Source organism: Cololabis saira, chromosome 7, assembly GCF_033807715.1.
Source record: "Cololabis saira isolate AMF1-May2022 chromosome 7, fColSai1.1, whole genome shotgun sequence".
NCBI lineage: Eukaryota > Metazoa > Chordata > Actinopteri > Beloniformes > Belonidae > Cololabis > Cololabis saira.
Genome location: NC_084593.1, coordinates 11,687,408 through 11,705,893, shown reverse-complemented (window position 1 = coordinate 11,705,893; position 18,486 = coordinate 11,687,408). Strand labels below are relative to the sequence as shown.

General features: G+C 42.1%; 1 protein-coding gene across 2 annotated transcripts in view; it reads right to left on the bottom strand.

Moving 5' to 3' along the window:
- Positions 1-14,686, bottom strand: part of LOC133446762 (ubiquitin-conjugating enzyme E2 2-like) — a 102,298-nt gene extending 87,612 nt beyond the window's left edge. The window contains exons 1-6 of one of the 2 annotated variants that reach the window (XR_009782876.1): positions 14,391-14,686; positions 4,685-4,748; positions 4,573-4,604; positions 1,570-1,647; positions 1,359-1,464; positions 1,192-1,285 (exon numbers count right to left, since the gene is read on the bottom strand). Coding sequence is in view for 1 of the 2 variants with exons in the window: in XM_061724836.1 (XP_061580820.1) it covers positions 1,192-1,285; positions 1,359-1,464; positions 1,570-1,647; positions 4,573-4,604; positions 4,685-4,748; positions 14,391-14,414 (398 nt within the window). In the remaining variant the exon portion in view is untranslated. The remainder of the gene's footprint in view (positions 1-1,191; positions 1,286-1,358; positions 1,465-1,569; positions 1,648-4,572; positions 4,605-4,684; positions 4,749-14,390) is intronic. The other variant, XM_061724836.1, reaches the window with a different exon arrangement.
- Positions 14,687-18,486: the final 3,800 nt, after the last annotated feature.

Sequence of the window (18,486 nt, the reverse complement as noted above, 5' to 3'; positions counted from 1 at the left end):
CTATATTGCGTGTTTAGAAAACTAACTCAAACTCAAAACGAAATAAAACTGAACTAAAATGAAAAATTCTAAACTAATATAACCCTCGGTCAGAGGCCGCGGGGAGGCCCCGCCAACACAGGAAGCTGCCGTCAGCCCAGCGATCTGATTGGCTGGAGTCTTAAATCTCACAATTCACTGCAGGAAACAGAATAAAACCCTAGAGACCAGATTAGAACTACTCGGAACCAGAATTAACCACCAGGAACTAGAATACTCTACCAGGAACCAGAATTAACAACATAGAACAGGAATTCACTACCAGGAACTAGAATGAAACTCCATAAACAAGAATAAACTACAAGCAACCAGAATAAAATGACGAGAAACCACAATTAACTAAGAGGAACCAGGATTAAGAACCAGGAACAAGAATAAAACAAACAGGAAGCAGAATAAAACTATGAGGAACCGGAATAAATCTGATTTAAATCTTTATTTCGAGCAAATCTTTATTCGAGCATCTCAATTACAAATACAAAAGAAACCAAACAATTACACAAAACATCAGAAAAAGAATACAAATAAAACAGTCATTAAACAAAATCAAAATGAAATAAACATTCAAATCAACAGGAACCAGAATTAAACTATGAAGAACCAGAATAAAATGACAAGAAACCACAATTAACTAAGAGGAACCAGGATTAACCTACCAGGAACCAGAATAAAATGACGAGAAAGCAGAATTAACTACCTGGAACCAGGATTAAAGTACCCGGGACCAGAATAAAAACTACCAGGAACCAGAATAAAATAAAAATAAAAAAATGGAAAAACAGCATTAATTACCAGGAACCAGAATCAAGCACCAGGTACCAGGATAAAACTATCAGGAACCAGAATAAAACTATCAGGAACCAGAATTAACCTACCAAGAACCAGAATAAAATGAAGAGAAACCAGAATTAAGTACCAGGAACCAGAATAAAACTACCAGGAACTGAAAGAAACAACCAGAACCAGATTAAAGCAGCCGCTCATCCGCAAAAACCACCCAAATAATCCTGTTATTTTAAACCTTATTTCATCAAATTAGGTCTAATGCTCTTCCAGCTTGTTTTAACTGTTCTAGGTCCATTTTTATGACACCAGGACCAGCAGAACTGCACCGTACCGGACTCGGGTTGACCTGCGGGAGGCCGGACTCACCTGACGGGGTCTGTTTTGTAGATGCGGGCGATCTCTGGCACTAGCGGGTCGTCAGGGTTGGGGTCACATAACAGAGAACAAATGGACAAAAGGACTGTGGAGAGAAGACAGCAGTGAGCAGACATGGACCGGTACCGGGTCACCGGGTCTCGGTAGAACCGCCTCACCTTTAGAGATGGTTAACGCTGGAGACCACTGAGATCTCAATATGTCCAAGCAGATGCTGCCGTTACTGTTTATATTTGGGTGATAGATTCTTGTCGTGAAGGCCACCTGCAGACAAGGGGGAGGAGACACGTCAGAGCGGAGCGGGGGGGGGGGGTTAGGGTTAGGGAGGGGCAGCGGCCTGGGGGGTCCAGGAACGAGGCGTTCACTCACCTTGGGCGGTTTGAAGGGATAATCTGTGGGGAAGTGAATAGTCAGGAAGAAGACGCCGCCCTGGTACGGACTGTCGGGCTGCAATAGAGAAAAGAGGGTGGATCAGTGGTTCAAGCATGGGGGGGGTTAGGAGTAGGGATGGGAATCGAGAACCGGTTCTTGTTGAGAACCGGTTCCCAGTGTTTCAATTCCTTGGAATCGTTTGCCTTTTTCGCAAACGATTCACTTATCGATTCCAGTGGGCGCCAATGACGTCATCAAGCACGTTGCGCAACGTGCGCATTCGCGCCCAGCAGGAAAACACGGGGACAAAGCGGCATAAACGTTTGAAAGTTTGGTTACATTTTACCAAAAAGGATGACAACAGGGCGACAATTCTTGCAATGTGGACATTTCAACAAAGGGAGGAAACTGTTAGGACTCGGCCGGCTGATGCGCTGGGAGCGCGGAGTCAGCCGGCGTGTGGTAAGGCTGATTTATGGTTCCGCGTTACACCAACACAGAGCTACGGCGTAGGGTACGCGGCGACACGCACCGTACGGCGTACCCTACGCCGTAGGCTCTGCGTCGATTTAAAGTGGAACCATAATTCATGCTGAGCGCGCTCCGGACACAGCTGCAGCTCGTCAGCTCATCTATGGAGAAATTAAAGAGCATCTACCGCCAGCTTCTCCTTTCATCAAGGCAGGGAAGAGCATTAGGCCAGAATAGATGAATGTCACCAGCAGTGACTAAGTTTGTGGTGTTGAACATGTTTTGGACATTCTTGTGTAATTGCCACAAAATAATTTGTTGTATTTAGTTAATTTCTACACAAGAATATTTATTTTATTATTTTATATTAAATACATATTTTATATTACAAATTTTGTGGGGACCCCCTGGCACCATCGAGGAGCTCAAGGCTGGGGGCGTCTTAAGACCTCACTTATATTTTTTTGTTCAAAGATATAAAACAAAGTTGATACTAAAATTGTTTGTTCTCCTTTTTTCCAAATGAGAATCGATAAGAGAATTGATAAAGAATCAAATCGTTAAGCAGAATCGAAAATGGAATCGTAATCGGAAAAATCTTATGAATTCCCATCCCTAGTTAGGAGGGTTAGGGTAGGGTGAGGTTAGGACGGTTAGGGTGAGGTTAGGAGGGGTAGGGTGAGGTGAGGAGGGTTAGGGTGAGGTTAGGAGGGTTAGGGTGAGGTTAGGACGGTTAGGGTGAGGTTAGGAGGGTTAGGGTGAGGTTAGGAGGGTTAGGGTGAGGTTAGGAGGGATAGGGTGAGGTTAGGAGGGGTAGGGTGAGGTTAGGAGGGGTAGGGTGAGGTTAGGAGGGGTAGGGTGAGGTTAGAGTTAGGGTGAGGTTAGGAGGGATAGGGTGAGGTTAGGAGGGGTAGGGTGAGGTTAGGAGGGGTAGGGTGAGGTTAGGAGGGGTAGGGTGAGGTTAGGAGGGGTAGGGTGAGGTTAGGAGGGGTAGGGTGAGGTTAGGGGGGGTAGGGTGAGGTTAGGAGGGTTAGGGTGAGGTTAGGAGGGGTAGGGTGAGGTTAGGAGGGGTAGGGTGAGGTTAGGGGGGGTAGGGTGAGGTTAGGAGGGTTAGGGTGAGGTTAGGAGGGGTAGGGTGAGGTTAGGAGGGGTAGGGTAGGGTTAGGGTTAGGAGGGTTAGGGTGAGGTTAGGATGGTTAGGGTGAGGTTAGGATGGTTAGGGTGAGGTTAGGATGGTTAGGGTAGGGTGAGGTTAGGAGGGTTAGGGTGAGGTTAGGAGGGTTAGGGTGAGGTTAGGATGGTTAGGGTAGGGTGAGGTTAGGATGGTTAGGGTGAGGTTAGGATGGTTAGGGTGAGGTTAGGAGGGTTAGGGTGAGGTTAGGGGGGGTAGGGTGAGGTTAGGAGGGGTAGGGTAGGGTGAGGTTAGGGTTAGAGGTTAGGAGGGCTAGGGTGAGGTTAGGAGGGTTAGGGTGAGGTTAGGAGGGTTAGGGTGAGGTTAGGAGGGTTAGGGTGAGGTTATGAGGGTTAGGGTGAGGTTAGGAGGGTTAGGGTGAGGTTAGGAGGGGTAGGGTGAGGTTAGGAGGGTTAGGGTGAGGTTATGAGGGTTAGGGTGAGGTTAGGGGGGGTAGGGTGAGGTTAGGAGGGGTAGGGTGAGGTTAGGGGGGTTAGGGTGAGGTTAGGAGGGTTAGGGTGAGGTTAGGAGGGTTAGGGTGAGGTTAGGAGGGGTAGGGTGAGGTTAGGAGGGTTAGGGTGAGGTTAGGAGGGTTAGGGTGAGGTTAGGAGGGTTAGGGTGAGGTTAGGAGGGTTAGGGTGAGGTTAGGAGGGTTAGGGTGAGGTTATGAGGGTTAGGGTGAGGTTATGAGGGTTAGGGTGAGGTTATGAGGGTTAGGGTGAGGTTAGGGGGGGTAGGGTGAGGTTAGGAGGGGTAGGGTGAGGTTAGGGGGGTTAGGGTGAGGTTAGGAGGGTTAGGGTGAGGTTAGGGGGGGTAGGGTGAGGTTAGGGGGGGTAGGGTAGGGTGAGGTTAGGGTTAGAGGTTAGGAGGGTTAGGAGGGTTAGGGTGAGGTTAGGAGGGTTAGGGTGAGGTTATGAGGGTTAGGGTGAGGTTAGGAGGGTTAGGGTGAGGTTATGAGGGTTAGGGTGAGGTTAGGAGGGTTAGGGTGAGGTTAGGAGGGGTAGGGTGAGGTTAGGAGGGTTAGGGTGAGGTTAGGAGGGTTAGGGTGAGGTTAGGAGGGTTAGGGTGAGGTTAGGAGGGTTAGGGTGAGGTTAGGAGGGTTAGGGTGAGGTTATGAGGGTTAGGGTGAGGTTATGAGGGTTAGGGTGAGGTTAGGAGGGTTAGGGTGAGGTTATGAGGGTTAGGGTGAGGTTAGGGGGGGTAGGGTGAGGTTAGGGGGGGTAGGGTAGGGTGAGGTTAGGGTTAGAGGTTAGGAGGGTTAGGAGGGTTAGGGTGAGGATAGGACGGTTAAGAGGGTTAGGAGGGTTAAGGGGGGTCTGAGGGTCTGGAGGACCCGGACATGTTCTGGTTCCACTTACCGGACCCATAATCGTGGCTTGCCAGTGGAACACTGTAAGAGAGGAAGAGGAGGGTTAGTGGAGCCGGTTCGAGAGGTTTTCACCTGGGAGGAGAACCGATCGGTGGTCTTACTGTCTTCACCAACGGGTCCAGCGGAGCACTGGGCCGGAGGGTCTCTGGAGAGGTCCGTCAGCTCCTGGGGACACAAACACCCGCTCAGAACCCACGGGACCAACCACAGGTTTCTACCACAGGCTGGATCCTGCTACCGGACAGGCCTCAGACCAGAACCAGACCTCAGACCAGGACCAGACGTGATGGTTTTGCTGCTTCAGTCAAACTATTGACAATAAACAGACTAAATACTGATCAGGGACCAGGCCCTGCTACCGTCGGGGTTGGTGGGTCAGAACCCTGGACCCCAGAACTGGACCCACAACGGTTCTGTTGTCAGGAAGCAGATCTGAACCGGGACATCTGAACCCGGCCGAGCTTGTTGTCATGGACGGACAAGTGGACCAGAACAACGAGGACTTTACACAGAACCTTCTGAAGACTAGGGCTGCAACGATTCGTCGATGTTGTCGACAAAAATCGATAATCAAAATTGTCGACAATTGTCGCCAGACGTGTTTTTCCCACGGAGTGAGGCGTCTCACTTTAATACAGTCTCTGCGTCTCAGCCGAGCGGTAGAGGTTAAACAAAAATGAAGGCGTCCTGTACCGCAGCTGCATGTAACAAAACTTCAAAAGTTTGGGAGCATTTTAGCCTGAATACGGCAAATAAAAAGATTACTAGCAAGGTTTGCAAAGCAGACCTTGCTTATCACGGGAGCACGTCGGTAATGCACGAGCATTTGAAGAGAAAGCACGTCGGACAGTTGAACGAAACGGACTTGCCTTCGTAAGATATTAAGCGTATTTTGGCTTTAAAGGAGAGCTTTAACGTTATGCCTGACTGTGCCTGGCAAAAGTATTTAAAATTAAATGCATGCAGTCCGAAGAGGAGCCAACATGGACCCCTTTCTGCAAAAGAAGCAGACGTTTAGCCCGCAAAAGGGAGACTGCCCTCACTGATCAATAGATGCTGATCTGTGATACGAGGCTCTCCATGGTTGATGGTGACGGGTTTCAACAAATAATGCACCAGTTCAACCCAGAGAACGTCCTGCCACCCAGAACCCATTTACCCACTTGATGGAGAAAAAACACGAGACATTTTATTTATTTTATAATTATAACACAATTGCCTGTCCTTAAAAAAATGAAAAATAATGGACAGAGGTTTATTTATTTATGGATTTATGTCTATACTGACTGATAACTGTGCCTGTCCTTGGTTTTAGATGGGACATTTTATTTACTTTTTGTATAAAATATCAATTTTTCATTGAAGTACCCATCTCTCTCGTGTTTATTATCATTTGCCACAAAATTAAAGCAACCTCATACTAAATTTAAGAAAAAATTACTAATTATCCGATTAGTCGACTAATCGTTTCAATAGTCTGTGACTAGTCGACTATGAAAATAGTCCTTAGTTGCAGCCCTACTGAAGACCCAGTAAAGGTGGATCTGATAGGGCTTGGTTCCCGTCAAGGTGGTGGTTCTGACTGGAGTCCAGATGAGATTCCAGATGAGATTCCAGATGAGGGTCCGGATGAACTTGACGGGGGTTTAAGACTGAGGGGGTTCAGGTTCAGCAGGAAATAGCTTCCGCTGATGTTGTCGGGTTACAGCTAAACTTGGCAGCACGAGAATCAAAGCCAAAATATCACCGTCTGGGTGGAGAGACGGGTCCCAGCAGACCCCAGAGTCCAGCAGAACCTTAGCTTTAAAGTCCCCAACAGATGTCCGGTTGGTTGTGGTTCTGGGGGGACCCGAGGATCAGGATCCTACCAGGATTCTAACCGTTCTTAGCGCCTGATAGCCCGGCTGGAGACGCCCAGCGGGTCTCAGCGGGTCCACTTTGGTCCTGAACAGTTTCTTTCCTCAAGCTGTTGCTCTGATGAACTCTCATAACTCATAGAGTCTCAAAGAATCAATCACCGTGCAATATGCTGTAACAATGCACCTTAATACACCCAATAATCTAATCATATCTACCTCATTCTGCTGCACCTCTCATTGACTACGTTTACATGCAGTCAATAAGCCTTTTCTAACCGGAATATTAGCAATAACCCGGTTGTGCACGGCCATGTAAACACCAATAACCCCTTTGAATAACCAGAATTTTCTCATATTCAGGTTTTTAAAAACCCGAATATGACCCCTGGGTTACTCCTTTTCTAACCCGAATATTGGGTCATGTAAACGACAAACGGAATATCCCCATCAAAAGGAACAGGAATTAGTTTTCTGCACATGTTCTTTTCGTAAGGAATCCTGGTCTTTTGAGTCCAGGAAGTTCTTATAAACACGGGGAAACGCAAGACCAGGAGGAGACTAATCACTTCATAAATGTAATGAAAGATATGAAAATTTTGACATTTGTAGATGGTAGAAAGTACCGGGATAGCCAGATTTACAAAAAGGTGAGCGAAAAGTTGCGCCAAGCAGGATTTGTATGAACGCCAGACCAGATCAAGCACCGCCGGAAGACGCTGAAAAAGGCGAACTACAAGGCCGAGAAACAAAACGACTACTGGGCTGTTGATTATCCGCCATGCTGCTGTTATTGTTGTTGTTTTGGATTTGGATACAGGAAGAAGAAGCGGAAATGACAGGAATTGCGTCATGATGTTCTCCGCGCGTCGCTGGTTTGATCCAGATATCCCAAATGATTAATTACTATGTAAACAGGGATAACCCTGTTTGCTCACGCATGTAAACGGAATATTACAAATGTTTCAGTAACCGGAATATTGCCCCGGTCTGACCTCACCCCTCATTGCAATACATAAATTATCAATTCTAACTCTAATAATTATTCCTGGCATATCATATAATATATCATGATATATTGTTTCATAGTGTATTATATTAAGTTATGAAATCTCATGGGATGTTAAACTATAGTATTATATATTATAGTATGGTGATATCATTTTGTTATACGTTATAATATTTTATAAAAATGATGTTATATTAGGATATTACTATATTATTATGCTATATTTATATTATATCGTGCTACACCACTCTATATGATAATTATGTATTTGTTTACTTATTTACTCTCGAATTAATATTCTTAATTTATGTATCTACTTTCATCTTATTTACACACGCGCACGCACGCACGCACGCACGGACGCGCGTGCGTGCGTAACTGATGTCGTCTTTTGTCGCTGTTTAATGTATGTATGTTAAATAAAAAAATAAAAGAAGTAACCGGAATATTGACTTTAACCCGAATTTTGACTGCATGTAAACGTAGTCACTTTTTAAAAATTGTATATATGTTATTAAGAACTGTCATTATCATGTCTACCTCAGTACTGCTGCACCTTTCACTTTTTAACATTGTATATATGTTAATAAGTGACACGTTTGTTTATTTACTGTACATTTGTTTATTTACTGTTTGCTACTTTTTAAATCTGGGTACAGTGAGCGAAATAACCAGAGTCAAATTCCTTGTCGGGCAATGCTCAAACTTGGCCAATAAAGCTGATTCTGAACCTGAAACTTCAGCAGGTCTCACCGGGTTCACTTTGGTCCTGAACCGGGTCCGGTTCTCTCCGCCAAGTTAAAAACAAACCAGACTATGGTGTCGCTACTGCTGCTATTTTTACTCAGCAGTCCGGATCGGGACACCAGATACCAGCCCGGTGCTGCCGGGCGGGGGCAGACTAGGCCGGGGGCTGGTATGACACATGGGCTCGACCCGCACGGATCAGCTTTCAGGTGGTGGGGGGGCTGTAGAGACCTGGTGCTGGTACGGGTCCAAACCTTGGTTCTGTTCATGAGGAGCAGGGATGTCAGCGAATTTACATAAGACAAGAGCCACGAGGTCTGGATCTGGACCTCAAAAGACAACCAGGAACTTCTGAGATATAAATAAAAAACTAAAACAGTATTTTTATTTTCCTTCAAGCCCTTAAAATAGGTTTTTCAGTTAATAAAGTAAAAATGTTAAAAACTAAGACAAATTAAGGCTATAAAGTAAATAAAGTCACAATTCTATTTTCAAAAAAGTCACAAATGTGAAACTAATTCATCTTCTTTCCTTTTCGTTCGACACATTTCCATGAAACTTTTCCTGTTTCTGACCTTATTTTCTCCTGAAATATCCTGATTCTGTCCCTCGGTGTCGCCTAAAACTGGAGATATACCTGCAGTTCAGACCAGCGTACGCATCGTGGCCGCCACGCGTATCCTGCGTTCATTTGACGCGTCGACGTGCACGTTCAAAAAGACACTGAACGCTTAGCGACCTGCAGTTCTGGCTCTGGCCGCGAGTGGCGCTGGTCCCGGTCAGATACCAGCTGGTCCCGGTCTGATACCAGCTGGTCCCGGTCTGATACCAGCTGGTCCCGGTCTGATACCAGCTGGTCCTGGTCCTGATACCAGCTGGTCCTGGTCCTGATACCAGCTGGTCCTGATACCAGCTGGTCCTGGTCCTGATACCAGCTGGTCCTGGTCCTGATACCAGCTGGTCCTGATACCAGCTGGTCCTGGTACCAGCTGGTCCTGGTCCTGATACCAGCTGGTCCTGGTCCTGATACCAGCTGGTCCTGATACCAGCTGGTCCCGATACCAGCTGGTCCCGATACCAGCTGGTCCCGATACCAGCTGGTCCCGATACCAGCTGGTCCCGGTCTGATACCAGCACAAGTGACGTCGCTGGCGTTGTTTCCTTTGCCGAGATCGCAACCAAAGCAATGTTATAATCTCCTACATCATCCAATGGTGTCATGTTAACTTGTTTGTTGTTCTAATCTGCTACTGCTACTTCCGCTACTACTAAATATCAGTCATCGCCAGTACCGCCGGCTCTCCTCGCGTACTACGCTTTGTGGTGGTGCTGGCGAACGGACGTGAACGGGCGCGAACGCAAGCACCAACAGTCAGTATATCTCGGCTCTTAGTGTCCCTGCTGTCCCCTAGTGACCCTGGTGTCTCCCGGTGTCCACTAGAGCAGTGGTCCTCAACCTTTTTTCAGTGATGTACCCCCTGTGAAATATTTTTTCAGCCAAGTACCCCCTAACCAGCGCAAAGCACTTTTGGTTGTAAAAAAAAAGACCTAAAACAGAGCACTGTGCCATCAGTAACTGATTTATTAAACATAAAAATATTGCTGCTACGCTTCAACCACGACTCCATCGTTGGTCCAAGTGATTGACAGGTGAGGTGGAACCATCCTGGTGTGGGGGATACTCTGCGGTTTTAGGATAAGTTGAATAGCCTACTCCTGAAGATAAAAATCATTTTATGATTTTAGACTTATATTTTCCTCAATTATTTATGAAATATTTATTTTTAAATGATTTTTGCATGGATGCTACTTTTTAAATGTATGTATATTTTTAAATCTCACGTACCCCCTGGAGTGTCTTCACGTACCCCCATTTGAGAATCACTGCACTAGAGCAGCGTTTCCCAACCCTGGTCCTCGAGGCACACTGTCCTGCACGTTTTAGATGTTACCCTACTTCAGCACTAGGGCTTCAACGATTCGTGGACAAAAATCGATAATCAAAATTGCCGACAATTAATTCCATTGTCGACAATTGTCACCAGACGTGTTTTTACCAATGGAGTGAGACGTCACACTTGCGGGTAATAAAACTTCAAAAGTTTGGGAGCATTTTAGCCTCGATACGGCGAATAAAAAGATGACTTGCAAGGTTTGCAAAGCCGACTTTGCTTTTCACGGGTGCACGTCGCTAATGCATTTGAAGAGAAAGCACGTCGAGTGTTGAACGAAACGGACTTGCCTTGGTAAGATATTAAGCCTATTTTCATTTGTTTCATTCGTTAACTTTGTTTATTTCCTGTTATTTATTAGTATTATTTGAGCCACTCACAACTAATCTCGTTACTATAACTTCAATCATAATCGATGCTGCGCGAAAGGTGAAAAAGCTTGTGTGATGATGACAATGATGGATTTGCATCTAATTTTCAGTCAGGTGCCTATGAACTGTCAATTATCCATCAAGCTACACAATTATCATGTAATTAACATTAAATCAGATTTGTTTGGACATTTCTCTTGCGGGACGGGAGAAGACACTAAATCAATGCATCTCTATTATTGTGCGGCATAAATTCTCAGAGTTTTGTGGATGCGGGCGTGAGTGTAACACACGTTGCAGGCAGTAGTGGTCAGAAATTCAGCGGGAGCAGGATAGGATGAAGAAAACAGTCCCGCTATATCAGGGCTCTAGTGCCATCTTTCTTGTGTTTATTATCATTTGCCACATAATTAAAGCAACCTCATACTAAATTTTAAAAAAAATGGCTAATTATCCGATTAGTCGACTAATCGTTTCAGTAGTCGGTGACTAGTCGACTATTAAAATAGTCGTTAGTTGCAGCCCTATGCACACCGTGATACAAGTGGCTGTGTCATCAACATAGTTGTGCAGACCTTGATGACCATTAATTAGAATCAGGTGTCAGACAGTGTCCCTCGAGGACTAGGCTATTCCCAACTATTTTAATAGTCGAGTACTCACCGACTATTGAAACGATTAGTCGACTAATCAAATAATTAGTATTTTCTTCTTAAATTTGGTATGAGGTTGCTTTTCTGTAAATATCCGTCTGTTATCTTTTTATATACACTAGTATTTCTTATTATTTATCTTTCTTATTATTATTATTATTATTATTATTATTATTATTATTATTATTATTATTGTATACCAGTTTACTGTTTATAGTGTTTATAGTGTGTTATTATTACTGTGTTATTACTTTTCTATTGATGCCTCTTGTTTTTTGCACTATCCCCTTTGCTGCTGTAAACTGCAAATTTCCCCTCTGTGGGACTATTAAAGGTTTATCTTATCTTATCTTAATTATGTGACAAGTGATAATAAACGCAAGAAAGATGGGTACTTCAATTAAAAATAGATATTTTATTCAACTTATTCGGACTGCAGGCATTTAATTTAAAATACTTTTGTCAGGTAGAGTCAGGCATAACGTTAAAGCTTTCTTTTAAAGCCAAAATACGCTTAATGTCTTACCAAGGCAAGTCCGTTTCGTTCAACTGTCCGACATGCTTTCTCTTCAAATCCTCGTGCATTACCGACGTGCTCCCGTGATAAGCAAGGTCGGCTTTGCAAACCATGCAAGTCATCTTTTTATTCGCCGTACCCAGGCTAAAAGGCTTGAAGTTTTGTTACGCGCATCTGCTGTACAGGACGCCGTCATTTTTGTTTACCCGCTACCGCTCGGCAGAGACGCTATCGTGCATGCGCGACTCTCGGCAGAGATTGTATTGAAGTGAGACGTCTCACTCCATTGGAAAAACACGTCTGCCGACAATTGTCGTCAAATGCAATTCATTGTCGACAATTTTGATTATCGATTTTTGTCGACAACGTCGACGAATTGTTGCAGCCCTAGTAGAGAGTCCTGGGGCCTGTACTACGAAGCGGGATTTGGGGTTAGCGAGGTAACTTCAGGTTTAACCCTGGGTTTTCAGGACTACGACGGTGGTTCACTTCTTACCGGGGCACATCGCCATGGTAACTTATGCTGAACAGCTAACCTGCTCCGGAGCAGGTTATGTTCGAGATACAGATCGCCGGGTGTAAAAGCACCGCCCACTGACCAATCAGCTCTCTTGGAAAATGGCATGCCCTTTCGAAGAAAATCCAGTGGAGCTCGGTGCGCGGATCGTGAGAGGATCCCTCCTGTCTTCTTCTTGTCATTTTTTTTTCTGTTTGCTGCAAGTAATGTCAATGCTATTTCATTGTGCTTTTGTATACTGATATCGTCCTAAAACAGAGAGTGATAGAAACACTAAAGCTTTGTACTTGTTGTACTTCTAAGATATGAAAGTGAGCATACTTACCGCTTTGAATTATGTTTTTATATTTATTTTTTATTTGCTCCCATGTGCGTTTTACTCCGCTGGGGTTGCAGCTGAAGGAATGCGGCTACAATTGTCATACACGCCATACGAATACATCTAAGCAACACATGCATTTAACAGAATAGACAACTGTAATTATAGTCAGATCTACTTATGCCCTAATGATGGGGCAGTGATGTTTATATCCCTATGAACTTACGCATTTATACAGTCAGCGATCTTTTGCCAGCTGTCTTTCCTGCATTTTGCAGCTGCAACTGTGTTGCTTTTTGCCTGTATTATATGCCTATACTCATCATATTTCCGTAAAATTATTGTTTGCTCTTCGCTACTGAAATAAGCGGCTCTGACAGCGGACTTCTCCATGCTTGCGATTGGTCCTGCGCTGAAAACACCGCCCCTTTTATGTGCACGCGCTCATATCCAGATTGGAGAAAGCTGGGTCGATCTACCGAGTTGATAACCACCGTCGTGTGACCGCTTAGCGTGATTGCAATTGTCCGGGTTCCCCGGTGACTCAGCAAACATATCAGTCAGGTTTATCCACCTAAAATAAGTGGAGCTTGTTTTCTTCCTGGAGTGAAAATGATCGATGCGTCGCCTCCGAGGTTTCATCAGTTTTACTAAACAAACCAGCTCGGTTTCTGACGCCAGCCGAGGAAAAAGTTGGGATTTCTACGAGACGTTTGTAATTAAGGTTCAGTAAACTATAAATAAAATAAAACCCTCGTCAGTCCGTTTGTTTTTACTACATTTACGAAGAAATTATCCACCGTTTGCTCTGATTTCTGTCGTTTCAAGTCAATACGTCAACTCCACGGGTTTACGTCAATCACGCAGGTTTACCTTATATATGCAGGTTTACCATATATATATATATATATATATATATATATATATATATATATATATATATGCAGGTTTATGTCAACTTCGCAGGTTTATACGCAGGTTTACGTAAACTGCGCGGTTTTAACAAAACCTTTGTAGTTTACGTCAACATCGCAGATTTATGTAAACTGCGGAGGTTTATATGCAAGTTTACGTTATATATACAAGTTTACCTTATATATGCAGGTTTACGTCAACTTTGCAGGTTTATACGCAGGTTCACGTAAACTGCGCGGGTTTAAGAAAACCTTCGTAGTTTACGTCAACATAACAGGTTTAGGTCATATAGGTTTATATGCAGGTTTACGAAAACTACGAAGGTTAGCGTTATATATGCACGTTTACGTAAACTGAGCGGGAAAACCTTCGTAGTTTACGTCAACATCGCAGGTTTACGTAAACTGCGCAGGTTTATATGCAGGTTTACGTAAATTACTCAGGTTTATATGCAGGTTTACGTAAATTACTCAGGTTTATATGCAGGTTTGCGTAAATTACTCAGGTTTATATGCAGGTTTGCGTAAATTACTCAGGTTTATATGCAGGTTTACGTAAATTACTCAGGTTTATATGCAGGTTTACGTAAATTACTCAGGTTTATATGCAGGTTTACGTAAATTACTCAGGTTTATATGCAGGTTTACGTAAATTACTCAGGTTTATATGCCGGTTTACGTAAATTACTCAGGTTTATATGTAAATTACTCAGGTTTATATGCAGTTTACGTAAATTACTCAGGTTTACGTAAATTACTCAGGTTTACATGCAGGTTTACGTAAATTACTCAGGTTTATATGCAGTAAACCTGCGGGGTTTACGTCAACTGCGCAGCTTTACGTCACCACTACGTCACGCAGCCCGGCCAGGAAGCTAAGGGCTGCGATGCTAACAGCTGTTAGCGGCCCTTTGGTGAGGAAACGTGAGGGAAACAAATCAAGTGTGTTTACCTTCGAAATCCGCTTTAACGCCATGACTGCGGTAGGAAGATCCCGGTGAAGAGGAGGAAGAGGAGGAGGAGGAGGAGGAGAGGGCAGGCCGGCTAGCTCGGCTAACTAACGAGCATGGAGGATCCGCAGCTCCGTCTCTTCCACCGCTGAACCCGCGCCTTTTCCCCCAATAACAGAGCCTGTTCTCCCGCTGAGGTGCTGCTGCTGTCCCGCTACAGAACCAGCTCCGCTGCCGAACCGGACCGACGCAGCAAGATGTCTGCTCGGAGTGAAGGGAGATGTCTCACTCTGCTGTGGAGAGATGTCTCACTCCGCAGAGGTTTTCCCGCCGCCAGGGCGGCGGGAAAACCTCTGCGGAGTGAGACATCTTACCGCTGATCGAAGATAGGGAAAAGCAGGTGCAAACCTCCCCCTCCCACCGGAGGAGAAGACTGGAATAAAACACTGGAATAAAACACTGAATTATGTTATCATTTATGTTCTACGACGGAGTATTAGGGCCAAACTAAGACAAAAATTAAGAATTTACAAGAATAAAGTCATAATAATATGAGAATAAAGTCGTGAAATTACAAGAATAAAGTCGTAATATTTTGAGAATAAAGTCGTAATATTACGAGAATAAAGTGGTAATATTAAATATATTATAAATATATAAATATAACTTCACAAGATGCTCAATATTCTACGACGGAGTATTGGGGCCAAACTAAGACAAAAAAAATAATTGGAAATTACGAGAATAAAGTCGTAATATTACAAGAATAAAGTCGTAACATTATGAGAATAAAGTCGTAATATTACGAGAATAATGTCGTAACATTACGAGAATAAAGTCGTAACATTACAAGAATAAAGTCCTAATAGCCTATTACAAGAATAAAGTGGTAATTTATGAGAATAAAGTGGTAATTTATGAGAATAAAGTGGTAATTTATGAGAATAAAGTGGTAATTTATGAGAATAAAGTGGTAATATTACGAGAATAAAGTGGTAACATTACGAGAATAAAGTCGTAACATTACGAGAATAAAGTCGTAACATTACGAGAATAAAGTCGTAATATTACGAGAATAAAGTGGTAATATTACAAGAATAAAGTGGTAATTTATGAGAATGAAGTCGTAATATTACAAGAATAAAGTGGTAACATTATGAGAATAAAGTCTTAACATTACGAGAATAAAGTCGTAACATTACGAGAATAAAGTCGTAATATTACGAGAATAAAGTCGTAATAGCCTATTACAAGAATAAAGTGGTAATTTATGAGAATAAAGTCGTAATATTACAAGAATAAAGTGGTAATTTATGAGAATAAAGTCTTAATATTACAAGAATAAAGTGGTAATTTATGAGAACTCTAACAGGAAGAGCATCTTCTCCCTGTGTTAAAATGAGGAATATTCAGCATCTTGGGAAGTTGGGAAGTTATATTTATATATTATATTATATATTACGATTTTATTCTCGTAATATTACGACTTTATTCTCACAACATTATGACTTTATTCTGGTAATTCTACGACTTTATTCTCATATTATTATGACTTTATTTTCGTAATTTCCTTTTTTTTGTCTTTTTTTTGGCCCCGTCAACCCTTTTCCTCTTCCATATACCTGTTTATAAATATTTTTTTGTATTTCTTTTTAAACAGATTTATGTTATTACTTTGTTTCATTTCCTGCTCCAAACTGTTCCAATAATTTTATCATTTATATTCTTCAATCATGCTGAATAGTTTTGATTGAAATTGAATGAAATCTTTATTTCGAGCATATTCAATAAAAAAGAAAAACAATTACACAAAACATCGGAAAAGAATACAAGTAAACAGTCATTAAACAAATCAAATGGAAATAACCTTCATGCCCGAAAAGGAGTAGGAGGAAGTAAAAAAAACATATGAGGTCTTACCCCTTGTTTCTTTTTCAATTTTGCTTGAATACAAAATAAAAATAAATATAAATAAATATAACAGCAAGCTTTACCTTCTCAAAAAATATACCTGTTATTACAAAATATTACAGCACTTCATTACCTGAGCATTATAAATAAATGATATACCAGAGCAATTATAATTTATATACATATACAACATATATATAATAATTCATAATAATATAATAATTAGGGCCCGAGCACTTACAGTGCGAAGGCCCTATTGTATCTGTAGGAATTCTCGTTGTTTTTCTCGTTTTTATTTTTATTTTTCTTCCGACGAAAGGAGGGTCTTTTTCCCCTAAACGTGCCCCAAAAGTCACCAAATTTTGCACACAAGCCAGGCCTGGTGAAAAATTGATTTTTCATTGTTTTCATTAATGGGCGTGGCAAAATGGCTCAACAGCGCCCCCTAGAAAACTTTGTGCCTCAAGCCCCACAATACGGTTTGACTTACATGTATGGAAATCGGTACACACCTGTATCATATCACAACTTAAAGAAAAGTCTCTTGGCGTCATGGTCGAAACCGAACAGGAAGTCGGCCATTTTGATTGATTTAATCGTATCATTTTGGCGCAATTTATGCCACTTAGGCCATTAATACGGCCCGAACTGTAACGTGCACCCAGGTGTGTTATACATCAAAATGTGCGTCTCCATCCTGTGACTACGCGCATTACTTTTCTCAGTCAAAAGCGTTACTGTGGCGACGATAGACGCCAAAAAGCGCACCCCCACTTCATCTGATTGGTCCATATTTGATAGTTCCTACATTCTGCCATAACTTTTGAATGGTTTGACGTAAAGAGTCATGGGTGGTGTCATCGGACTTAGTTTTGAGTCCTTGATCTTTATGGGTGAAAATTGCACGCATGAGGGCCCGTTCATCGCTGCTTGCAGCTTTAATTTCCTTTAAATCTTCGGTCACTTGTACGCACATGCGCAGAAGCGAGAGACCCGCCCTTTAATCCCAGGCTGCTGTTTTTGATTTTATTTATTTATTTACTGGGTCGGTTTCTTTTTTAAAGAAAGAAAACTTTCAGCCCTTTAATTTTCCGAGTTTCACATGTTTAGAAAGTCCGGTGCATTTTCTCACAATTTAGCAAAAAAAATGAATATTTTTCACCTTTTTTTGATTTAATTAAGTTAAATATTCTCAGATTTGAAAGTTTACCAATATCAAACATGTATTTCTGGTTTTGAATTAGTCAATTTCCGAGTTCCGATTATTTATTTACTTTTTAATTTGTAAAAACTGACTTATCTATTTATTTATTGGGTCGGCTTAGATTTTAAGGAAAGAAAAGTTTCAGCACTTTAGTTTTGAGTGTTTCTGAGTTTTCTATCAGACGTTTAGAAAGTCCGGTGCATTTTCTCATGATTTAGCAAAAAAAAAATTATATTTTTCACCTTTTTTGATTTAATGAAGTTAAAAGTTCTCAGATTTGAAAGTTCATTAAAAACAAACATTTATTTCTGTTTTTAAATGTGTCAATTTCCAAGTTCCAATTATTAATTTATTTATTAATTTGTGAAGACTTTTATTTATTTTTAATTACGTAACAATGTGGGCATTTATATATCCCCCTTTTTAAACTATAGAGATTAAAGAGGTTTTTTAATTTATTTAATTAATAAAATAATTCTCACTTTTCTCCCATAAAATGTGTAATTATGAATCTACATTAGTACAGTGAGATCCATCAGTGATGAGCCGATCAGAGGTCTGGAGCTTCAGGTGCGTCGACACAACGCCACCAGGGAAAGACAACAGCAGTGACCTTAGAGGAGCAAGTGTCCTGGAAGAAGCTTCAAAGGAGTATTTCTAACCCATGTGGAGGAAAGACTCAGAATTATATTCAACAGGGTGTCTACAGGTTTGACCAAGTTAAATTTAAGACTTTTTAAAACCATTTTCAAATTAAAAACCGTCAATTACTAAATGCGTGATAAATTTCAAGCTTCACGTCACCACTAAATAGCCCAAAAAAGTTCAGGCTCCAAACAAAGACTAGAATTAAATTGAGTAGATTAAAGCAAATATAATATCAGTGAGTTTATTGTGTAAGTTTCTACTTTTCTCTGCCATAATGGAAACTTTTTTGTTAATAATTTCTCCTAAATATTCAGTAAAACCAGGAAAAGCAGCCC